Source organism: Octopus sinensis, linkage group LG11 (genome assembly GCF_006345805.1).
Source record: "Octopus sinensis linkage group LG11, ASM634580v1, whole genome shotgun sequence".
Lineage (NCBI taxonomy): Eukaryota > Metazoa > Mollusca > Cephalopoda > Octopoda > Octopodidae > Octopus > Octopus sinensis.
Window position 1 is genome coordinate 73,447,275 of NC_043007.1, and position 26,941 is coordinate 73,474,215.

The following is a 26,941-nucleotide window of genomic DNA, read 5'->3' on the forward strand; positions in this document are numbered from 1 at the left end:
TACTTTGAGCTCAGCCCAATGACTAAACTTTGTTTTGAAATCCAGTTAAATTTTTGAAGTAAATAAAAGCGATTCTCTCTCTCTTTCATTATATATGTATGTGTGTGAGAGAGAGAGAGAGAGAGCATAAAAGCAATGACTGGCCCAGATAAGCTGTACATATGAAGAAAAAAAAAAAAAAAAAAAAAGGACACTTGTGAAAACATTATCTGATAGACTGCAGAAGAGGACTTTTAAGCAAATTTAAAACACTGGTTCTTAATTATAAATCCAAAAGTGAATCGATTAAAAACTGGAATAAATCAGAAACTGGAAGTAAATTTCTTGTATAACTTTCTTGTAATAACTTGAGGGTGGGGAGGTGGAAACATTTGGCAATGTTAGAAGGGAATCCAACTGCAGACCCCTACCACTTTTTTTTAATACAAAAGGAATATAACTGTCAATATAATAATGACATTACCTGTTTTTCCATATAAATCTGCCACAAGACTGGAGAATTTGAGGGCTAATATTTCTATGACTGATCCCTCTATTGTAAGATTTCATTACTACACATCCAAACCAAAGCTTACACCAAATTAACATCAACCAATAGCTATCGTTAGCATATTATATGTTGATAACCAGCTTAGCCCTGCATATATTTTGCTAATAATTTTGAGTGTTCCTTTATAAATTCACACATAAAATCCCTGCCAAATTAACCCCCACACACACACACACACTGAAACATACCCAAAGTGTTATTACTCTCCAATTGCTACTCTCAACCTTTCTAAGTACCTCATATCAGATGATTTTTAAAAAATAATTTGAAGTGTCCGGAGGATAAATACCAACTAGACACAATTTAAGTTTTTGGGGAAAAACCCCTCTAAAACATGGAATATGTTATAAAAAAAGATTTTTTTTTGTGTTAAAAGGCAAGGAGCATAACAGGAGACAATATGTTGGATGCAGTGAGAGGCAGGATGAGATAGATAAATGGAATGAGATGGCAGCAGACAGTTCATTCATATTGAAGTTGTTTTTTTTAAAGCAACACATTCAACAGCCAAATTCTTTTTGTAGTTCTTAAATCTATGAGGATCAATTTGTTAATCTATTTGTATTCAGCTGAGTACACTTCTATTATCTAAAGTTACACTATCTTGTAGCTTTATTGTAATATTCTTCTCCCTTCATAGCCTGATTAGCTGAGTCTCAAAGAACATTCTAACTCAGATTTATGATTTAGACACTGAAAAACTGCTGAAAAACTTGGATGTAAAGTCAGGGAAGATGATATATTCAGTGAAGGATAATGGTTGAATCCCAAAATGTTCTGAAGCAGTTTTGAGACTGATCAATTTTACAGTATAATCGTTTATTAAACCACATGAATAAAGTACGATTTAACTTTAGTTGAGAACCTCTTAGGTCATGTCCAGATATCTCTGAAAAGTTATTCAAGCTGGTATATTAGTCAGTGAGAATAACGTTTCTAAACTATTTGAAGAAATAAATGATTAACTAAGAAACTAATGCACTATTAATCTATTCTAATATTCTGACATCTCAGAAGCTTTCCTTGAAAATCCGCAACTTTTTATTGTCTTCAAATTCTCAAGTGCCTTATATCACTACAGTCAACCTTTTACTAGCTTTTACTTATAAGCACACTTTGTTCAGAAACCTTGTGTTATGTTCCAGCTACATTTCTCTCAAGACATCCTATTTTGGACCAATTTTAATTCTAACAGAACATATTCCTTCACTTCTACAAGGAAAAATATAATCACCAAAATATCAAAGTACCAACTAATTTTTTTCTTATTCGAAACATAACATCCAAAAAAGCATTCAAAAAATACCACCACATAACAGAAATTAAAGGTAAAACTTAAATTGCTGACCAGCTGAATAATGGATTTGTGTAAAAAATAAAGTGACTAGCTTCAAACATTACATATACAAGCATGCATGTATACCCATTCACCCAGAAATATTTAGATATGTTTAAGAAATAGGGAAACACATCAAAGAGAACAAAGCAGGGAAAGATTAATGATAGCAGCTGCATTCCCCATTTAGGTAAGCACATTAGCCCCCCTGACTTACCCGGTTCTCCGGGTCCACAGGACTAGTCACCTAGTTTAATAGTCTCTCTTTTGCCTTCGACCAAATTCTTCATATGGAGCGTAGTAACTTACTTTGGTGGGACCAATCTTGCTACGGCCCTGCCTTCGCATGTTACGGCGCTCTCGGTCAAATTCCAAATCTTCCAACCGCTGTGTTAGTACTAATTTTTGTTGTATCGCCATACGAAGTAAGGAATTTAAAGTCTTTTTCTCCTCCTCTGCAGCAACAAGCTGCCTTTGCATTTCATCAAGCTGAGTCACATACTCATCACAGCGCTGCGCAAACATGGCACGTAAGGAAGCAAATGTTGCAGCATCTTCTTTAAGTGCCTTCAGTTCATTTCTTAACTTCATCATAGTGTCTGTTACTATTACTTTCTCATTCTCATACTTCTGTTTCAAATTAGCTAAGGCGATCTCAGCAGTGGATTTATTTGCTTTTAATACACTACGTAAAGTAGCAATTTGTTCACGTTTGGTTGATAACATAGCTTTCAGTTTCACTATCTGTTCTTGTAGTTCTTTAACATCAGTGTTTTCATTATCTCCACCCTCTCGCTGCCTAGTCACTAGCAGATGGTCAACAGCACGCCTCAAATACTTTATTTGGTCCAAAACAGTTTCGACTAACTTTCCACAAGAGGTAGGATCTCCTGCTCCCTTCAAATCCTGGCTGACAAGGTCTTTTGTTTTCTTTTGAGCTTGTGAACCAGTTTCAGCATTTTCTACATTATTTACTTCATTCGTCTTTTGAGAGGCTTCAGCTTTCTCCTCACTTCCTTCTCGTACATTATCTGGTCGAGACATCTGTGCTGCACTTTTGGCATGATCAAGCATAACTCTGCTTGGTAGCTCACCATTGACTTCACAAACCAAGTGATAGAGCTGAGCCATCTCCTCTGTAATATGAACCAATTGATCTTGGGTAACACTCAGTTTACCTTGGGCACTGTCTGCCGAGTCAGTCATTCCAGACAGTTCCTTCTGTAAACTTTTTATTGTTTCTTCATATTCCATGACAGTTTCATTAAGGCTAGATAATTTCTCCTTCACCTCAGGATCAATTGATTTGTTACTGTCAGCAATTTGTATTCTTTCTTGAAGACAAGAAATTTCTGCTTGCAAATTACTAATTTGTTTCAAGGCTGCAGTATAATTCTTTTCGTTAATTCTGTAGTTATGCTTTAAGAGCAGAAGTTCTTTCTTTTCTTGGTCAGTTTCATTCTGAATCTCAGCAATATCTTCTTCAGTAAGTTCTCCTTCAGATAAAGTAATATCGGCTTCACTAATATTTGCTATTGCACTCATGTGTGACTTCAGTTGAGCAGCCCGTTCTTTCTGTTCAACAAGATCTTTCTGAGTATCTTGCATTATCTTTTGAGCTTCATCCAAACCTTTCTGAAGTTCCATTTTCTCACTCTCACTCTGGTCAAGTAGCTGCTGTAATTTCTGTACTTCAGTCATATGGATTTCACTAAGTAAATCATTAACACTGGCTGGGGCAGGCTTAGGAATAATACTTTCTTTTTGAGGTTGTACAAAGTCTGCTTCTAATCGCTTAAGTGCAGGGTGATCTTGAGATTCACTTTCATCATCATTAGTTTCTCGATGACTACTGTTAAGATTAAGATCATGGTTATTGCTAAATTTAAGTCCATCACTCAAGCCACCAATGTGAGCCAAATTACTTAAATTGAACATAGACTCACGTGTTAAATGGTGATCAAGCTCCTTCTTTAACATGTGTTTTTGCTCTCTTTCTTGCTGGAGAGAATTCAGAGCCTCTTCAAGATTTCTTTCTATAATTTTTTTAAGATTTTTCGTTTCCTCTAACTCTGTATTTAAATCATCTGTTTCCTCTTGAAGAGCTCTTTTTTCATGTTTTAAAGCTTCATAGTCCACCTGACTTTGTCGCAACTGAGACAACTGTTTCTGAAGGTTTATATTTTCATCCTCCAGTTCAGCATAATCAGCAAGGTTACGATTTTCTCGAACCTTATATTCTTTTATTTCATTTCTCAGTTGTTTACGTTGAAGTTCTAAAGCTTCCATTTGTTGCTGACTCTCATTAACCAATGCATTGAGCCGCTCATTTTCACATGTGATGCGATCATAAGCAGCTTTGATAGATTTAAGCTCAGTTTCAAGCTCACCAATGGTACCCCGGTACTGGTCTTCCAAAGAAAGGGTCTCCTGAAGAAATCGTTCTTCATGTCGTATACCCACTTCATGTTGCTTTCTGTAAGTGGATTGATGTTTACTCAAAGCCTAAAGTGAAAAAACAAAAAGTTAAATGAAAGTCATTTTGTATATAAAAATGGGAATTAACAGGTCAAAGTTTAAAATTAACAAATGTTCCTGAAACACAATCAAAGGTGACAATTTTAATATCTGATTTGTGTTGGGCCCAATGCCCTCACATCTAACAATAACTATTTACATAATTTTCTCCTATCTCCATCACCAGTCCAATCCTTTACCACTGTACTTTGAGGGGATATACTAATACATATACACGACTCCTCTATCTCCATCTCCCTTATTCAACTGTATCTCTACAGCAAGAAACCCATCTATCTCACTTATTGTTTTTACCTCATCAACTGGTACAAAGCCATTCCCTCAATACAACTCTTCCCAGTTGAGGGGACCATTACTTAGTGACACTGTTGGTGCCACAAAAATATTCATTCAATACACATTGTAAAGTGGTTGTGTTAGAAGAGCATCCAGCCAGAGAAACCATACCAAAACAGACAATAGAACTTGGCACAGCCCTCTAGCTTGTACCAGCTCTTGGCAAACCATCCAACCCATGCCAGCATGGAGAATTGATGTTAAATTATGACTACATCAGCAACTAAGTTCAATTAATATTATTTATGTGCTAACATTTTCTTTTGATGCTTTACTCTACTTTAGCATTTTACAAGCAAAGCAATTTATTTAAGCTCTTATGTATATTGGATTTATAAGTTGTGCCTTCATAGAGTCACAGTGAATATGTGGTTGCTTATGAAATCTCAATGGAGGACTGAAGTTCAGCTGATACTTTTTCTTCCATGAAAACAAAACAAAGGTTTATACGTAGTGTCGGCTAAAACCAGTAGATATATTCCATGAAACAATATAAAATTCATGAAGTGTCCAAAATTAGTTAACTGAAAATGGGACAGATCAAAATAGTGATGACTATTTAGATGTTTAACTCAACTGCTAGTGGTTATTGTTATCCATAGACAAAAAGATTAAATATATTGGTTTTATGCTTTGGCACAAGGCCAGTAGTTTCAGGAGAGGGGTAAATTGATTACATCGACCCCAGTTTTCAAATTATTATTTAATCGATCCTGAAAGGATGAAAGGCGAAGTCAACCTTGACAGAATTTGAATGCAGAATGTAAAGATGGATGAAATGCCACTAAGTATTTTGCTCAGCATGCTAATGGTTCTGCCAGCTCATTACCTTAAGAAAATAAAACATTGAAAACTATTTACATTAGAAAGGAACTGCATGCAACATTGCAATCTTAACATCGCTTTTTCTACTTTAAATGTTTCCAAATTGTGATCATCTTTGAGTGTCCATATTCCATGCTTGGTATGGGTTGGAAGGTTTGACAAGACTCAATAGATCAGAAGACTGTGTCAAGTTCCAATCGCATATTTCAGTTTCTGTAACTAGTTGGACGCCCCTCCTAACACTAAACACTTTACAGTGTACTGTACTTTTCATGTCACTGTCACCAGTGAGGTAACCAAGTAGTTTGCAAGACAAGACCCCTTAGCACTGCATGTATTTTACATGCTGATTAAGACTGAGTTTGGCTATGCAGCTGGGTAAAGCTTTTGAATGTAAAGAACCGTGTGCAGCAACTATGGTTGGGATAAATACAATATGACAATTAATAATGGTGCTTAATGTAAACACACTCACTTGATGACCAATATAATACAAACTGATGATACTTTGCTACAGCAATATGAAACTTTGGACATCAATAGTAAAAACATAGAACATCTCTGTTTATATCAATATCAGGAATTATGACCACACAGATAATTTTGGTAATGGCAAAACTTGAAATGGAAATATTTTATCAGCATAAGATCTGTGATAATGTCATTAGCTACTCATCAAAAGGTATTGCTTCTTGTTGAAAGCATTAGACTGTTATCACAACATAAAAATCTGGATTCAAAGGTATTCTCATAAATTACACAAGGCAGCTCATTTTTATGAATTTGAAACAGTTAAATGGAGTTAAGGATACTAATGTCGTTTAGAAAAGGTTTTTGTCAGGAGTAAATAGCTCTCTCCTTTGAGCTCTTTCAGATATGTATAATTTTACTAAATTAGATTTAAGGCTGTCACATCAGATAGAAATGTGTTGGAGTTACAATAAATACATCAATGGGTTTAAGGTGGTTATGTCTTCCACACTGGGTTTCAGAGAGCAACTGTACATGTTGGAAATGACATTGATATATGTATTGGCACTATAATTGTTGAAAGTAAATGAAAATCCTTAAAAAATTTGGAATTATCAAAAATGGGAATCAAACTAAGTGTGCTAAAGACTAATGAATTGACTTGGGGTGGGTTGGGGTAGACAAAGAGTATATCACCAGTTCATTTAGTAGCTAAGACTGTTTTCCTGGCCTTGGCAATCACAATTGGAAAATATATTGATCAGTAGATTACATGTTGCTACAGGTCTCAAATGTATCAGTTGCACAGGGAGTTTAAAAAAAGAGGTTGGGGAATAAATCGGATTAGTTTAAAAGTCACCAATTAAGATTTATGAGGTTATAAAAAAAAATACTAATGAAGAATAGTTTTACAAAAAAAACCATCTTGTATTATATTTTCTAAAAGAATTAACCTTAAAGGAAACAAGATACTTGAAAAATATACTTTCTGCTTGGTTGGAAACTGATCTCAGAACTTAGACCATTAGGATTTTTAATACAAAAATTGTTTTACTGAAAGTAACATTTGTATATATTTTAAAATGAGCCTTATGTCATTTGATTATGAAATATATTATATAAAGTGATCTCAAATATCATGTTGGTGCATTCTCACAACTGGAATTTATGAATGTTGTTTTGGATAACACAGTCATGTAGACAATGTAATAAACAGTTTACTTGGTATATCAAGAGGGATTTTTAAAAATTAGAAAATTCATTTAAGTCATTGAAAAAATAAGTCAGTCAAATATAAGGTGTCATAGGGAACTGATTGGTATTAGAAGTTACAGAATGTAAATATACCAGATACCTGACATGTTGGAATAAAACCAAAATTTGTACAGTGCACACATGGCCTAAACAAAGGATGGCGACCTGTATATAGATCATGCTTATTGTTATTGTTTAACATCCTCCTTCCAGGCTGGCATGGGTTTTAACGGTTTGACAGGAGCTGGCTGAGCAGGAGCCTGTGCCATGCTTCCGTGTTTTGACATCGTTTTTATGGCTGGATGCCCTTCATAACACCAATAACAGATTTACAATTTCACTGAAAAATGCCTTAAGATATTCACTTTGATGATGTCTACTGTTTAAAAAGTTAGTGCATATTTGAATAACCTGCTTTGGATTGATCAGACATTTAGAAGGCATCTTGAATGATCAGACATTTAGAAGGCATCTTGAATGATCAGACATTTAGAAGGCATCTTGAATGATCAGACATTTAGAAGGCATCTTGAATGATCAGACATTTAGAAGGCATCTTGAATGATCAGACATTTAGAAGGCATCTTGAATGATCAGACATTTAGAAGGCATCTTGAATGATCAGACACTTAGAAGGCATCTTGAATGATCAGACACTTAGAAGGCATCTTGAATGATCAGACATTTAGAAGGCATCTTGAATGATCAGACACTTAGAAGGCATCTTGAATGATCAGACACTTAGAAGGCATCTTGAATGATCAGACATTTAGAAGGCATCTTGAATGATCAGACATTTAGAAGGCATCTTGAATGATCAGACATTTAGAAGGCATCTTGAATGATCAGACATTTAGAAGGCATCTTGAATGATCAGACATTTAGAAGGCATCTTGAATGATCAGACATTAGAAGGCATCTTGAATGATCAGACACTTAGAAGGCATCTTGAATGATCAGACACTTAGAAGGCATCTTGAATGATCAGACACTTAGAAGGCATCTTGAATGATCAGACTTTAGAAGGCATCTTGAATGATCAGACACTTAGAAGGCATCTTGAATGATCAGACATTTAGAAGGCATCTTGAATGATCAGACACTTAGAAGGCATCTTGAATGATCAGACACTTAGAAGGCATCTTGAATGATCAGACATTTAGAAGGCATCTTGAATGATCAGACATTTAGAAGGCATCTTGAATGATCAGACATTTAGAAGGCATCTTGAATGATCAGACATTTAGAAGGCATCTTGAATGATCAGACATTTAGAAGGCATCTTGAATGATCAGACATTTAGAAGGCATCTTGAATGATCAGACATTTAGAAGGCATCTTGAATGATCAGACATTTAGAAGGCATCTTGAATGATCAGACATTTAGAAGATGTCTTCTTTGATGTGCAGACAAATACAAACATCAATAAAATGTGCAATGAATGAGGTTCCAGTTTGGTATGTTGAAAAAAAAAGTGGACTGCAACAACAGAATTTATATCTTAAGCAGGAAATAATACAATAGCAATTTTTCAAGGTTAACAGAATATACTGGCTCATTGCAGATGAATGATAGAAACTGATAGAAACAAAATAGAGAATCTTTGAATTATTGACCAAATAATGAAAAGAATTATACGAATTGAATAAATCAAACTGAGATTTCATTATATGCTACACCTGCATTAAGGTAGATACCAGTTTAATGTCAGAGCTTGGTTATTCAATGAAATAAAGCTTTTAAACAAAGAATCACATACAAGAACAGCTTTATTCAGATAAATACAGTTTGACAACACAACCATTTGCCAAAATGAAGAAAGCATTTAAGGTCTATAATTTCAAATTCTAAAATATTCAGGTCAAAGTGAACCTTTAACTAGAAGCTAAAAGTCTCAGCTGATGGCAATCACATACTGGATAAAGTTGCTCTGACATCAAAAACGAAACCAAATGGTTTTCTTACGCCAAGAATTTAATAATTTAGGGACCAGATAAAATTAGTGATTTTTTTTTTCATGGATATACTCAACGCTGCATCTCAGAGAAAGTTATGTCTGAAAATGCTGGTCAAGGCAATTTAAAGGTTGATTCTGTTTGCAAGGAATATTAACTTTCTAAAACGTTTTAAATGGTTCTTCAAGAAAATTTGAACCCATGTCATTTTTAATAATACCTAAATATTCTGAAACTTTTCAGTACTTTTAGTTTACTTTTTTTTTTAAGGTTTTATTTCATAATCTTAAAATTGAAATAAATTTATTACTAATTAGCTGAAAATTACGCCAGGTTTGAAAATAACGACTTTTCCCCACACTAATAGTTGCAAAATTAAAAAAGAAATAGAGTTAAAAATTCTGGACACTGACATAAAAAGAAAAAAGCGACTTATTCAGGTCTAACTAGTTCCACCAGTAATGAAGAGAATGGGTCACAAAGCAAACAATGAATAATTACAAGCTAAAAAAGAATGCAAATAAAATATGTATAAACATAAATGGTTCATATTTAAAACAGCTGTCATATCTTTCCAGAAATCCAAATTTTATTTTTAATTAAAATATGTCAACATAAACAACACTGCTGTTGATTTTTAATTGCTATTAATATCAAACTAAATTTACTTTCAAGGTCTCGTTTTAGTAGGGGACTGATATAGTAAAAATTAGGTATGAAATGTGAGAATTTGATTAAAACAGTGCTCGGACACTTCAACGGGTGCAGAGACTGATAGCTGTATATTGGCAAAATAAATATGTCGGGATAATTCTATGAACTATACTGTACCTCTACAAAAGTGTGGGTTTGTACCAATATGAGAAACTGTTTTTACAGTGTGAGAATAATACAATTTTGAAGTTGCAAATGTCTTTCGGAAAGCGAGGCACATTCTATTTACACACCTATGTAATAAACACAGAACGTTTGAATGGCTGACAATAGAACTATACATTATTTCAATTTTGTCTAAATCAGTGATTAAAATGGAGATACCTGTCAGATAAGGTTGAGACCTCAGGAAAAAGGAATCGCTTCTTTTAGTTAATTCCAGATTAAATATATTTTAGGCACCTAATATTAATTTATTTTTCAATTGTGCAATTTTCTATTTCGGATGACATTTAAAAAAAAAAGGCCTTTTTATACTCCTAGAAAAGCCATTTCCCCAAATTATTCTTTTTTCGATTCCTGAAAGATCTCAATAGTGTCATCAACGTGGGTTTTCAATTTGAAGGCGAGTGGCACATACCTTAAAGGTGCACCCACACCTTATATGGATTGTCATTAATAGAAAATGGCAGCAAGAGAATATTTTAATAATTAGTTTACAGAATATTTAGAGCTAAGGGATTTGGGTATTTGAACCGTCAAATATTAAATCAGTTCTACTTCTCAGTAGTTCAAAGCATTAGTAAGAATCTCGGTTAAGAGAGTAGTATGAGAATTCTTCGTGAGGAGGGAGGGGACAGAGGGAAAACACTAGTCCTATTTCTATCAGTGGCTGTCATTTTAAAAGGAAATGAAAACAGTTATTTAAAGAAAAACAAAAAAAATAACATTTGTCATATGGTTTTACATTCAAAGACCTTTAAATTATAATCTTTAGTATTAAAAAATATTTAGCAAATGAAAATGTTCTATTCATCAGCAGAAACTTCAAAGAATACAGTTGTTTGTTTGACAAGGAAAATGTCTTAAAAACAAACATCATTCTAATATCTATTTACACTGAAATAAATAAGATGCTATACACCTTACGGACATTTCATATCTGATATCCTGACATTTGATATCAACATTTAATTTTAGGGGAAAACATTCAAGATGTCCGCAAATAATATAATTATCGATGGACAGTTAAATACACACGCACAGTAAAAATGTTAAGCTAAAGTCAATTGTTCTTGCATCACCAAAAAAAGTGAGTGACATTCGACAGTAATGAAAGTCTGTTTGCATGTGTCAAGCATGCAGGTACAAATCGCAACATTTCGTTTTTAATTATAGACTTGAGAGATGAAAATAACCTCTCTTTATAGTACTGTAGCAAGCAGTGAATAATTCTTAGTGCAACCAGCTTTATACGAAGTTATCTAAATATATATACTATTACTCTACCGGCCCACTTTCCGTTGAGTAATATTAAAGACACCATGATTAGAGAAATACAATGATGAAGTTTAGAAAAGAATCGACATAACTTACACCAAAGTTTATATATAACAACAAATACAGTTAAGGAATTGAGATTATTCGAACCCGTTATTTTTTTACAGTATTAAATTAGGTCTTGAAAAATTTCTCAAATGAGAAAGAAATTAGACGAAGTAAAAATAGGGCATCTCCAAAAGAACAAAAATAAAAGCTGACGAATAATATTAAGTAGCAAAAAGAAGCTATGACGAAAAATTAGAACAACTGAGATGTAACTAGAAGAAATAATTCTTATGAAAACAGACACACACGCACATATATACATATATGTATATATAATGTACTGATGAGTGTCCGATATAGACGACCGCACCCCACAGAAGAGGATAAAAATAGAATACTTTTAATATGTACCTGTATCGGGCCCAGGAACTAAAATAAAAATCAGCACTACAAAACGTTCTCTCTAAAAGATTAGCTACACAAGTTTAGAGGAACCATTTTTATTTTTACCATAGTCATTATTTAACTACACGCCTACTATGGACACGTCAGGCCTTGATGGTCTGGCACCGAAATAAAGTTAGAATAGTTACTCATCAGGCTGGTGTCTGCTGGTACTAATACCGTAAAAAGAAAAAATCTGATTTAATTATTTATCCTTAATCAAAATAACGTACACAAATAATATTAATTAAATATTCGGTATATGAATCAAGTACCCTCGTTGCTAACTCATAACCGACTACCCAGTTCTAATATTAAAAAAACACCCCTAAAAAAACAAGGCACTATATTGGATATTATGAAATGAATTTAGGAGGGGTTCCACCCCCACATATTTTAACGGGGTAGATTTTTTTCTTTACTTATTCATATAAACGCACGTGTTAAATTATCAAATTTATATCACTTTCAAATTAACTCAAATGTTTGTTACATAGACTGATCGTTAATTATTTAACGAGACGTGTTAAAATTATAAAAGCAGAAATAAACATTTAAGCACAGCTACATTAAATGAGTCCCTCCGAAAGGGGTGAAGGATAACTATTAATAATGGGACAAGAATATTAAAGGTTTGAGTTATAGTAAAATATATTGTTAATCTATTGTAATGGCAGGTTCTTCGTTATTTTAATTAGTATCTGTTTCTATCTTGCTGTATATTTTTTTTACAGCTGTAACAAGTACGCATAGTAGTAGCTACTAAAAATAACTAATACTGGGAAGCCGTAGCAAAATTTCTATGAACAGACGAAAACAATTGAAATAATGATATAGCAATTAAGTATTGTTAACATTGAAGAGAAATTACGAAAATTCGTAAAAGAAATACATACTGCCTTAGCACACTCCAACTCGTTTTTAGTGGCATCATAAAGAGATTCTAAATCTTCGTATTGATGCTGTAAACTCTGTTTTTCTTCTAAGACATCGAGACCGTACTGGGCTGCTTGTAATTTCTGCTGGGTCGTTTCGGCAAGCTCGGCATGTAGCCTCTCGACTTCGCCCTTCAGCTCATCTTTGCTCAATGCGGACAAATTGAGGGGCTGTTGAGCAGGACAGCAACTAGTATCACTAGCTTCAGTCTCAGACATTCTCTAAGAAAAGGCCCCCACCGCAAATGAAACAACTTTAACAAAAAGTTGATGCGAAATGAGCTTTTTAATCCCCAAAGGTTAAAGCTCAAATACCCGAGCAGATTTAACCATCCATCACCATGCTATGTGCCATATTTAATTTATGCAGAATTCACCGGAGATGATCACGTGACAGAGATTCGGAAGCCGTGTAGGAGGAGGAGGAAAGGAAAGAGGCAAGTAGGTGATAGTGAGAGGAATAACGCAATTAAGAGGAAAGTTTGACAAAGTCTTCTGGCTTGTCTGAAGAACAACAAGAAACGAAGTTATTTTATAGAAGAGATTCCGGGCAAATCTTTTAGCATTTACCCACTTAAATTTACAATAGTCTATACCAAAATATATTTTCCTTCCCCCACAGGGAATATTAATTTACTTTAATATATACAAAACGTAGTATATACTTTTTATCTGTGAAATTGCAATTATGATCTTTTCTTATTCATATTAGATGGCGTACAAAAAGTGACAGTTTATCAACGTATAATTATCTCTTGATTATAATTCGAGGAAGATTTACACAATTATATCAATATTTATGAAAGTATAAATTTATTTCTGTTACATTTTATTTTCACTTATATGACGCATGTTGGCTAATTCTGTAGCATTTCTCTAAGTTATGTGTTAGAAGCATACTAACTAAAAATATTTCGGTCCTGACATGTTTCAATTTTTTCGTGAGAGACGATTGCCCTGTCACTGAAGTTCACTCTTCTTCATCATCCATCCTACTGCACAATATTCTCTACTTTACGATCCCTGATTATTGTAAGTTAGCTAATTAATGGGTTTGCTACCAATTCTGTGTGGGCTGCTGATTGCAGCAAATATATATTTCAAGGTTTCTAAAACATTAAATTATGGGAGGAGGGGCATGGAAACTCATTCTAAGTGTATTTCTCGATATCTCCCATGCAACTGAAATCTAATCCTGTAATCTTTGAAGTGGTTTATACACAGCTGAACTGCAGCTGTACAAGCAATAAATAAAATAAATCGATAAAAATAATATTATTAAAGGCGTTCTTGAGCCCCCGGAAAAAAAATTATTACCAATTTGGATGTGTCCATCTGCCATTGAATATCCTCAGCAAAAGAAGGGGGATTTAAAAAAAAAAACTTCTTTGGCCACTTTCTTTAAGATTGTAGTTATGCTTTCTGATCATCAGCAAAATATTGAAACTAACTTCGAAGAATCATTCTGTCTCATGTTCCTTGACTCAGATGACCCAGTCATGCAGACAAAGTCAGTATATTTGTTGTCCAATTTACCACCGTTTTCCTTTCGCATACAATCAATGAATCCTTCTTAGACTCACATCATTAAGCCAACGTCTCCCACCACTACATATGCACTGTCTCCAAGCAGACAAATGTTTTTGATTTCATAAGTACATCAAAGCAATCTGTTTAAATTTTTTGGCTCCAGCTCATTAAAATATTACAATTACGACCTCACTGTCAAAACCTGTGCTTTTTCTCTCAGCTGATGATTCTTTAAAAACAATAAACTAGCTGTAGATTGCTCTACCTAACTCCTGTTTTAATCAACCCTTCCATATCTGTCAATCATAGCTATTACTCTTCTTCTTCAGAACTGCATCTCTCTTTGCTCATCTTTTTTCATCAAACATTCAACACTTACTAACAGCAACACTGGTTTAACTCTCCTGGGTAAATCTATTAGATCATGGGTCTGATGAATTAGAGCTGACCTACACTACACAACAACAACAATAACTGCTATAAGTACTGAAAATGAGCAAAGAAGAGACAGGACACTAGTGACTGTTTCTATAGAAATGAAATGCACAGAGAATGTAAGGAAGCAGACCATATGAAGATGACTTGTTTACAAATAGAGAATCTTGAAAGAGTAAATTCAAGTACATTAGGCTTTTATAGGAATCAAACTATCTTGATGATAACATTGTTTATGAAGTTGTGTCATTAAAAGAGGTCAACAGTTATTAACAAAAATAGACTGAATAATAATTCTTAAAATGAAGGAAGGCTAATTTTATAACAGTGCCATGAGAAATAAAAAAGAAACAGTAAAAGAGAACAGTGTGATCCTAAAAACTTTTTCAGGTGAGAACTTATTAGCATTAGTTGTGTTCAAGGGAAAAATTAGAGCACAGTTGATAGTAAAAATTAATATAATGAGGAAGATCATCTTTCAGGTGTGAGGATTTTGCTTGGCAGCAGAAATCTTATTGATTCTCTATAAGATTTCTGCTGCCAGGCTTCCAGATGGTGAAAAGATACTAAAATGATAGGGAAATGCACTTTACTAGCACTATGACCTGGCGTTACCAGGTCATAGTGCTAGTGCATGCATATACAGCTGTGTGCGTGCGCACATACAGGCGAGTACTGTCCAAATCTCCGACCAATCACATACAGCTAGCTGGCATTCAATTGGCGTATCAAGTTTCGGGCATTTTGATTGGGTTTTGGATAGAAAATTCACAAAAAAGTCACTTCTATAGATTTTTGAATGGGTTTGCGAAGTGACTGGGGAAATGTAAAAATGTGCACGACCACCCTTGGACAATTTTGAATGAGCATAGAAAGTGCGAGCCCTCTAACTGAAAAATTGTGGATTTGTATAAAGGACACACACACAGACATTTTGCCGTTTATATATATACTAGCAGTATCGCCCGGCGTTGCTCGGGTTTGTAAGGGAAATAACTATATAAGCATTTTTAGAGAGTTATAGCCAAAAAATAGCAAAAAAATGCATTAAAAATTGAAAAAGAATTAAGGTAAATTTTTTTTTTAAATCGTTGACACATCGTAGATATTTTTAGAGAGTTACTTCCCTTATATAAAAGCGAAAAAAATGCATTAAAATGGAAAGACGCGCGCTAATACCCAGAAGGGCTCGATATGAATCACGACTATAAGATACCCGCTTTTGGTTAAACTGCACCGCAAAATGTGGGAGTAGTTACGAATCTAAATCGTAGGAGACAGACACACAACTTCACTCTTATATAAAGATGCTTTTTTTTTTCAGTCATAGAGTTAGATTTATGAAGGTCTTCAGTAGAAAATCCTTCGAATTCTGACTCGCTGCTTGATATAATGAAATTCGTATCCATTTTTTGTCAGAATTACAAATTTTGAAAACACAATAGGAACAAATTTCGGAAAAAAATCTCCCATAATTCACGGAATTAAAATTACACTTCGATTTTTGTACAAAACTGTATTTGAAGTGTTTACGAAGTATAATACGTGTTTTCACGAATGTACTAAAGAGATTTACTCTGATATTCTCATTTAAATATGAATAGGTAAATTCGGGCGGTTTGGTAACGAAAGGGTTAAACGGATGCATACATTTATAACTATATATAAGTGTCGTCTGTTTATACATAAACACTGTTTCATACTTTCAGTTTAGTCTTCCTCAAATCACTCTGTCGCTATTTACTCTCTTCCAAGAACATTTTCACTCACTCTTATCTGTTAGCTTGCCATACATTTTACTCATGTATCTATCAGCGTGATAGACAGAAACAAATATTACATCTAGTTTCACTTTATTCGTTGCACACTGTGTGTGTGCGTTTGCGTGTGTGCGTCTGCGTGTGCTGTAAACCAGACTAAGAAAAGCATTTGACATACACACCAGAATGTGAGTTTTCTGTAAATTTTGCTTAATTGGAGTTTAAATTTTAAAAACTGGACCTGGCAAAACCCGATGCATTCTACTCTTAAAAATGCTAGGTAAATTGTAATTGAAGAAATCCTATATTGTAGATTTCTATAACTGACAAAGGGAGGCAGATAAAATCTGCCTTTTATAATAAGAGATAGAGATGATAACTGGGAAATAATGAAGTAGATCAAAATGAAGGTATATTTAAATGGGACACAGTATTAATGTTTTGGCAAAACAAGTAGAGTACCCTAAATGATCAGGCTTTGAGTTAAGGAGTGAATTAAGGGAAGAAAATATCTTGTGAATACTGAAGTACTTTGAGTTGGTAGTTATTGTTGTGTGTGAAGATTTTGGATTATCATATCAGGAGAGACTTTTCAACTGAAAAGTTTTTACAAATTGTAAGGAAAATCCAATTTTCCTTACGATTATTGAACTGTAGCAAATATATCAAATTTATGATTTTTCTCATTCCAACTACTATCTCTTTAACTTTTATCTTTTACTTATTTTGGTTATAGGACTGCAATTTTGCTGGAACACTGCCTTCATAGGTTTTTAGTCAAACAAATCATACCATATTGAGATATAAGCATAAATACTTACATACATACATATATCTGTAAATGTAGTATGAGACAATTATTCTGTAGCCATGATAAAACTCTGAGTTTCGGATGTTGGGGTGGAAATCCACGCCGCCATCTCTTCAGTTATCTGGCTATCGGAAAAAATAGCATTTACAGATTTAGCGCCTTCAGACTATCATCTCTTCAGCCCCATGAAAGAGGGTTTGAGAGGCAAACATTATTCTAGTGATGAGGAAATGAAAACTGTAGTGAAGAAGTGGCTCAAAGAACAGTCAACAGAATTTTACAGGGCAGGGATACATGCTCTCATTCGAAGGTAGAACATTGCTATTGAGAGAAATGGTGACTATGTTGAGAAGTAGGGATGTGATCCACAGAGGACCAGCTTCCTTTTGATGTATGATACATGTTCCTGTGTTGGTAAATATACCTGTCCTAAACAAAATGGCATTACTTTTAATGACTTACCCTCATAATATTTCCTCTCATTATTGATAACATAATTCCATATATTTGCAAATTGTAGATCTCTCATACATAAAATTCTTCAGGATTTGATACAAATCACTCAAACTCATTTTAAACCTGATTTGGGGATGGACTCTCCTTTTGCATTGTGTCCTAACTATTTTCATTTTTATTGGCTCTGATTATAGGGAACTCACTTTTCATCACTTGTGATGATTCTACCCATGGAAAGTTCAGTAGCAAGTCATTGATGAGCAGAGGGCAAATCTTTAATTAAGCTGAGAAACAGTCAGATGATGAGGGACTCACAGACCAGATTTAGACTTTTTTCCTAATTAATGAAAATGTTTCATGATTGAAGTGTGACTTGAATTGAAGAGTTTTTCCAATTCTCATGCAGTTTGCTTTGGATTTTCTTCAACTACAGTCTTCAGAATCTCAGTATTGATTGCATATTACTTATCCATAGCAGGGAAAATCTACAAGAGAAATATTTCCTGAGCCTAACTGGCTAAATCATCTTTGGCATGTCTGGACAGTTAAAGCTTCATATCAAATTAGTGGAACGAATATTTTTTACCTCTTCCATTACTGAAGAACCCTTTTTGAATTTATACAGTATGCAATGTTTGATATAGGTCTAATCTAAATTCATATTAAAGGGTAAAATTTATAACAAGTTTAATCACTAAATATAAATTAATCTGCAAAGAAAGAAATTAGATCATCAGATTGTAAAATTAATGTATTGAAAAAGTTCCCTGAAAATGACCATGTTGAAAATGTGACAGGACTTACTTTCCAATCTAATAGTTATTGTATATACTCGTCTTTATCTGTCGCTATGCTGCCAGGTAATGACCCTGTCAAGATGAAACAGACCCTCCAACAGAAGCCTACTACAATGATCTTATTTTTTTCTTGAAACTCATTTTAATTCTATCTGTCACTCTCTTGCCCTCTCTCTTCCTCTCCCTCCACTTCTCTCATTGTATTTCTCTCTCGTCAACAACAATAACCTATCATTATAATGAAAGTCTTTTTTTAGAGTCTGTGTGGTGCTGTCTACATGTTGAAAGATATACAGAAACACACACACACAAACAACCAAAAAAAATAACTATATGTATTTTCTTCAACTACAGTCTTCAGAATCTCAGTATTGATTGCATATTACTTATCCATAGCAAGGAAAATCTACAAGAGAAATATTTCCTGAGCCTAACTGGCTAAATCATCTTTGGCATGTCTGGACAGTTAAAGCTTCATATCAAATTAGTGGAATGAATATTTTTTACCTCTTTCATTACTGAAGAACCCCTTTTGAATTTATACAGTATGCAATGTCTGATATATGTCTGATCTAAATTCATTTTAAAGGGTAAAATTTATAACAAGTTTAATCAGTAAATATAAAGTAATTTGCAAAGAAAGATACTGGTGATACAGTATGGACAGATTTTCGAAATCCAATGATCCCCTACACGCCTATTTAGTTACGAAATTTTACAAATACACTTTCTCAGGGAGATATGATATACCTATTATTATGGGTAACACTACATGTACTTTTCATATTTTTTATAGTGTGATGTAACTCTTTGGAATAACAATGCATGTGGCTGAAGAGAGCTTTAAACCATCTTTTATATCTATTATACACTGATGTAAGAACAGGTCATTTATAAAGCTTGTAACACATGTACTGCGGCATCCTTTGTGTTCTGTTTTTGATTTTATTTGATATATTCCCTCTCACTTCTGCCACTAGTTGGCATATAAAGGTGCTTACACTTATCAAGTATTCATCCTAAATTTGCAGTATATATATATATATAAGATGGAGGTGGAAATAGCACAGATGTAAATGTAAGACATTTCAATTTAGAAAGTATTTAATAAAATGATTTAAATATTATATAAAGAAAATATGGAATATTATCAGTTTCGATAATGAATTTCATCTTGTCAAATATTAGTAAAAATTTATATATATATATATATAAATAATTATTTTTCTAAAGTTTGTGTTGCATTGTGTTTACAGACTTGCACTTAAAATTCCTATGTTTTTAGTCAAAACTTGCCATGGTGACATGACAACACTACCTGTCTAGCAATCTTTCACACTCTCCCCCTCTCTCACTGTATTTCTCTTTCAACAACAACAACTTTTCTTCTTCTCTTTTCCCCTCCTTTTAAATATACATTGTGACAGGAGTTAACTCGTCTTCTACCCTCTATCTACATCTGAGGTTCTGAAACTTTTTGGGACCACACCTCCCATATGGCCACATAAAGCCCTCAGTGCTCTACCCCCATTTTTATATATAAATATTTTATATTTTACTAATTTATATATACTGTGAATCATTTGATATTTAATATAATATATAATTTGTATATAATATTATAATAAATTTATAGCGTCCCCCAATTCACTGCTGTCCTCCCAATGCCTCCTTTTCTCTACTCCCTTCCCCCACCCCCTTAAGCACCAGCGTCCACCTGGACCGTCTCAATGCCCACCGGAGGCAGTAGTGCCCGTTTTGAGAACCTATGATCTACATAGATGCTATGATGAACAGACAGACAGACAGACAGAGATCAGCTTCTGTTTCTATAAAATAAGATTGTAGTAATATTGGTTTCATTAGTACTAATATTGGTTTCATATTTTAGCACAAGGCGCAGGAGTGGCTGTGTGGTTAGTAGCTAGCTTACCAACCACATGCTTCCCCGGGTGGTTCAGTCCCACTGCGTGGCACCTTGGGCATGTGCCTTCTACTACAGCCTCGGGCCGACCAAAGCCTTGTGAGTGGATTTGGTTGACGGAAACTGAAAGAAGCCCGTCGTATATATGTGTGTATATATATATATATATATATATATATATATATATGTTTGTCCCCCCTAACATCACTTGACAACCGATGCTGGTGTGTTTATGTCCCCATAACTTAGCGGTTCAATAAAAGAGACCGATAGAATAAGTATTATTCTTACAAAGAATATGTCCTGGGGGTCGATTTACTCGACTAAAGGTGGTGCTCCAGCATGGCCACAGTCAAATTACTGAAACAAGTAAAAAAGTAAAAAAAAAGTAAGGCCAGCAATTTGTAGGGAGGGGTAAGTGAATTACATCAATCCCAACTCTCAACTGGTATTTATTTTATTGACCCCACAAAAGGATGAAAAGTAAAGCTGACCTCAGAATTTTAACACAGAATGTGATGCTGGAAGAAATGTCACTAAGCATTTTGTCCGCTGTGGTAACAATTCTGCCAACTTACTGCTTTACTATATTTTGTAATATTATTTTTTGGTACCAAAAGTCCAGCAATTTTGCTGCTCAGCATTTCATCAGATGCGCTAACAATTCCGCTAGCTCACTGTCATCATCATCATTATTGCCATCATGCTGGCATGGGTGGGTCCTTTCTACTGTAATTACAAGGCTTGAAATTTGCAAGGAGGGGTTCTAGTTGATTACATTGATCCCCAATGTTCAACTGGTAGTTATTTTATCGAAAGGCAAAGTCAACCATGACCAAATTTGAACTCAGAATGCAGAGATGAACGAAATGTCACTGAGCACTTTGTCTGGTGTGGTAACAATTCTGCCAACTCACTGCTTTAATATCATCATCATCATCATCATCGTTTACCATCCGCTTTTCATGCTAGCATGGGTTGGACGGTTCAACTGGGGTCTGGAAAGCCAGAAGGCTGCACCAGGCCCAGTCTGATCTGGCAGTGTTTCTAAAACTGGATGCCCTTCCTAACGCCAACCATTCCATGAGTGTAGTAGGTGCTTTTTATGTGCCACCAGCACAGGTGCCAGACAATATTTTGTAATATTATTTTTTGGCACCACAAGTCCAGCAATTTTGTTGCTTAGCATTTCGTCAGATGCGCTAACAATTCCGCTAGCTCACTGTCATCATCATCATTATTGCCATCATTGTTTAACATCTGCCTTCCATGCTGGCATGGTTGCCCTTCCTAACGCCAACCACTCTGTGAGTGTAGTGGGTGCTTTTTATGTGCCACCGGCACAGGTGCCAGAAGATATTTTGTAATACTATTTTTTGGCACCACAAGTCCAGCAATTTTGTTGTTTAGCATTTCATCAGATGCGCTAACAATTCCACTAGCTCACTGTCATCATCATCATTATTGCCATCATTGTTTAACGTCTGCCTTCCATGCTGGCATGGGTGGGTCAAGGCTTGAAATTTGCAAGGAGAATGCAAAGATGGACGAAATGCCACAAAACATTTTGTCCAGCATGCTAATAATTCCGCTAGCTCGCTACATTTTTGACATGTAGCATATCCTTTCCGCTTAGTCCAGTTTAGATCTAACTGAGCAATCATACAATGAAAGGTATTCCAGTCATCTTTTTTAATTTATGATTAAAGAGAAAAGTGTAGGCCACTTAATCTAAACAGAGTGTATCCCCACCCTGGTGTGATTGCATGAAAGTGTAATGAAGTGCTACAACCAGTCCATAAAGTAGACTGATGACTCAACTGCCTTCTGATATCAAGTTTACACAGGGAGGTAGTCATTATTGAAAATGAAATTGGCTTGAAAGGTAGTCACAGGTAAAATTTGACAATGGGAAATAGGGCGTGATCTTTATGTGCGCTGTAACTATTTTTTCGTTACAGGCTTAGTGATTCTGGTGGTGGGTAGTGGTGGTGGCGGTGGTGGTGGTGAAAGTGGTGGTATTTCAATTAAATATTCAATAATATTAAAATGGCTGAGACCATTTCATGTGTAGTGGTATCTTCAATACTTCAGCAGCAACTTTCCCTGAAACTCCAGCAATTTTCCCATGTCCTTAATTCATTGTTTAATAACCCACTCACTTTTAGTCTCTTTGGTTTCTGCTGCTGGCCCCTCTGTTGACCTCATTACTAAACAGACTCTTTTTACTTTTTCTATCTCTCTATCCCATACATACAACTTTTTTAACATGGCTTTCATATGCTTATACTCTTACTCTTTTACACTTTTACTTGTTTCAGTCATTTGACTGCGGCCATGCTGGAGCATCGCCTTTAGTCGAGCAACTCGATCCCCGGACTTATTCTTCTGTAAGCCCAGTACTTATTCTATTGGTCTCTTTTGCTGAACCGCTAAGTAACGGGGACATAAACACACCAGCATTGGTTGTCAAGCAATGCTAGGGGGACAAACACAGACACACAAACATACACACACACACACACACATATATATATATATATATATATATATATATATACGACGGGCTTCTTTCAGTTTCCGACTACCAAATCCACTCACAAGGCTTTGGTTGGTCCGAGGCTATAGTAGAAGACACTTGCCCAAGGTGTCACACAGTGGGACTGAACCCGGAAGCATGTGGTTGGTAAACTTACCACACAGCCACTCCTAGTGGGACTGAACTTGGAACCATGTGGTTGGTAAACAAGCTACTTACCACACAGCCACTCCTTTGATGTAACTTGAAGGTAAATTTTATTCTTGATTACCAAATAATTTTAGCTTCCATAATCTGATCAATGATTTCTTGAATAAAAAGCAGGATATTCCATCAAATATTTTGTTTTCCAACACTATTCTGCATTTCAACTTTGTAGTTCCTATTTACTTCATGATATCATTCTATACTGACGCCAATATCTTCAGGTCATTCTGATCTCTACTTACCAAGGTCCTGTAAAATGCTAGGTATAACTATTAATTAGATTTATCACGATATATATTTTATAAAACACTAAAGTTGTTAATCTGTTGCACCTGTTGACTGAATGCTTCTCAAAATACTCTTGTCACTTCTCAGAAACTGTTATTAACTTAGGTGACAATTGACTCAGTATGACAGAATTAATGTTTGTAGTCATCATAGACTGAGGTGATCTAGACTGTATACAACATGAACGATCACCATTTATATCTATGTAGAATGCTTAATACATTAGCAGTGTTGAGTATTGTCTCAGAAAAGACTTTTCCTCTGCAATGATGACTGCTGGGGTTTTAAATTATTAGAGAAAAAATGTAGAAAGAGGATCAAGATCAAATTTTTATTTAACCACTGTCCAAGTGAAAAGAACGGTGTATAATCTCCTGCACTTTTGATTTATTTGATGAGAAATTATATAGAATTCTTTTATCTTTTATCTTCTTCACATTTCAGTCATTAAACTGCAGCCATGTTCGGATTTTTAATCAAATGAATCGACCCCACTACATATTTTTTGTTTTTTTAAGCCTGGTACTTATTCTGTCAGCCTCTTTTGCTGAACTGCTAAGTTACAGGGATATAAACACACCAACACTGGTTGTCGAGCAGTGGTCAGGGACAAACACAGCCATAAAGATAAACACACATGCATGCACACATCTGCGCATGCATGCACACACACGCACACACACACACACAAGGCCTCTTTTCACTTTCTGCCTACAAAATCCACTTGCAAGGCTTTGGTCAGCCTAAGGTTATAATATAAGGCACTTGGCCAAGGCGCTACACAGTGGGACTGAACCCAGAACCATATGGTTGGGAAGCAAGCTTCTTACCACCCAACCATGCCTGTGCCTATAAATAGATTATGGTAAATAACGGTTTCAAATTTTGGAACAGGGCCAACAGTTTTTTGAGAGGAGGTGGAAGTCAATTACATTGGCATCTGTTCTTGACTGGAACTTATTTTGTTGATTCTGAAAAAATCAAAATAGATGAACATCAATGGAATCTGTATCTTTGTGGTACCAGTGCCAGTGGCACACACTTTGTGGTACCAGTGCCGGTGGCACACAAGAGAACCATCCGAACATGGCCGTAGCCAGTTCCGCATCGACCGGCCTCCGTGCTGTGGGCACGTAACAAACACCATCCGATCATGGCCGTTCGCCAGCCTCATCTGGCACCTGTGTCGGTGGCACATAAAAAACACCTTCCGAAGACCCGGCAAGACTAGTCAGTCCACCTGTGCATACCTTCTTCTTGTGACACTTGTGAAGACCGGTTGAGGCAAGTGAAAATCAAATCAAATCAAAATAGACAAAATAGATGAACATCAATGGAATTTGTATCTTGTGGTACCAGTGCCTGTGGCACACAAGAAATCCATCAGTGCCGTAGTCAGTGCGGTGGGCACATGACAAACACCATCCGATCGTGGCCGTTCGCCAGCCTCATCTAGCACCTGTGTCGGTGGCACATAAAAACACCATCCGAAGACCCGGCAAGACTAGTCAGGCCATAACCCATGGCCCCTACCTGGGACGTAGTCAGTCCACCTGTGCATACCTTCCTTCTTGTGACACTTGTGAAGACCTGTGGAGTCAAGTGAAAATCAAAACAAATCAAAATAGATGAACATCAATGGAATTTGTATCTTTGTGGTACCAGTGCCGGTGGCACGTGGCACATAAGAAAACCATCCGAACATGGCCGTAGCCAGTACCACATCGACTGGCCTCCGTGCTGTGGGCACGTAACAAGCACCATCCGATCGTGGCCGTTTGCCAGCCTCATCTGGCACCTGTGTCGGTGGCACATGAAAACACCATCCGAGCGTGGCCGTCTGCCAGCCTCGTCTGGCACCTGTGTCGGTGGCACATAAAAAACACCATCCGAGCGTGGCCGTCTGCCAGCCTCGTCTGGCACCTGTGTCGGTGGCACATAAAAAACACCATCCGAGCGTGGCCGTTTGCCAGCCTCGTCTGGCACCTGTGTCGGTGGCACATAAAATCACCCACTACACTCTCGGAGTGGTTGGTGTTAGGAAGGGCATCCAGCTGTAGAAACACTGCCAGATCTGACTGGACTGGTGCAGCTTTCGGGCTCCCCAGACCCCAGTTGAACCGTCCAACCCATGCTAGCATGGAAAGCGGACGTTAAATGATGATGATGATGATGATGATGATGATGAAAGGGCAAAAGACAAAGTCATCTTCAGTGAAAATTGAACTCAGAATGTAGAGAAATACATCAAGCAGAGCACGCTCTTTGTCCAGTATGCTAACGATTTTGCAATGTTCAGTTCATGAATAAAATGTTCAGTTCATTTGAGTCTGATAGAATGCAAGCAGAATCAATTTCAATTTAATATGAGAAACAGGAATTTGAATTAATGCAATGTAAGTGTTACAAGTATAGTCCTTGTGGAGTTCAGTGGAAAGAAAAATATAAATAAACTAGCACTATGACCCGGCAATGCCAGGTCATAGTGCTAGTGCATGAATAAACATCTGCGTGTGTGTGCACATACACATGAGTACTGTCCAAATCTCCGACCAAACACATACAGCTAGCAAGCTTTCAATTGGTGTATCAAGTTTTGGGCATTTCGATTGGGTTTTGGATAGAAAATTCACAAAAAAGTCACTTCTATTGATGTTTTAATGGCTTTGCGGGGTGACTGGGGAAATTTGAAGATGCTCACGACCACCCTTGGATGGTTTTGCATAACCATAGAAAGTGCGAGCCCTCTAACTGAAAAATTGTGGATTTGTATAAAGAACATGCACACAGACATTTTGCCGTTTATATATATAGAGATAAGTTTTGTAGCTGTTCATGTAGAAATTAAGGCATTGGTACCGGCAAATCACTAACCTGGAATATTTTTGAAATAGAAAATTTGTATGTATTTTGCCGACCAGCGGACTCTTTGCCCACTTCTTGTTCGAGTTTGCTGTGAAGATGTTGGGGTACTTGTGGGAGGTGTTGATGAGACTGTGTCAGTTTGGTACAGAGTTGACGATGGTGATGAGGAATCGGGTTCGATGATAGCTTTGTTAAGTTGATTGATACTAACAGTATTTGGCTTGCCATTCATGTTAACAATGAAGTATTTTTTCCTTCTCTGTAGTATTCTGTAGGGTCCAGAATACGGTGGACAGATTTGTGATAATATTCCATTGTTCTGGATAAAAACATGCATCCATTTGTTAATGTCTGAGGGGACATATGTATCAGTCTTCTGCGAACGGGGTGTGTTAGGTGAAATATGGGACATAAGTGTACGGAGATGATGTACATAAAATGTGGGATCAGGAATATCCCTTGGAGGAACTGGAGTGATTGTT

The 26,941-nt window shown here is 35.8% G+C and overlaps 1 protein-coding gene across 4 annotated transcripts in view; it reads right to left on the minus strand.

Annotated features, from left to right (window-relative positions):
- The window catches only part of LOC115216971 (protein bicaudal D), a 35,291-nt gene extending 22,059 nt beyond the window's left edge, over positions 1-13,232 (minus strand). For 2 of the 4 annotated variants that reach the window (XR_005001348.1, XM_029786446.2), the window contains exons 1-2: positions 12,809-13,231; positions 2,104-4,391 (exon numbers count right to left, since the gene is read on the minus strand). Coding sequence is in view for 3 of the 4 variants with exons in the window: in XM_029786446.2 (XP_029642306.1) it covers positions 2,139-4,391; positions 12,809-13,066 (2,511 nt within the window). In the remaining variant the exon portion in view is untranslated. Of the gene's footprint in view, positions 1-2,103; positions 4,392-12,808 lie in introns of all 4 variants that reach the window. The other 2 variants (XM_036507705.1, XM_029786449.2) reach the window with 2 other exon arrangements.
- Between the last annotated feature and the right edge of the window lie 13,709 nt (positions 13,233-26,941).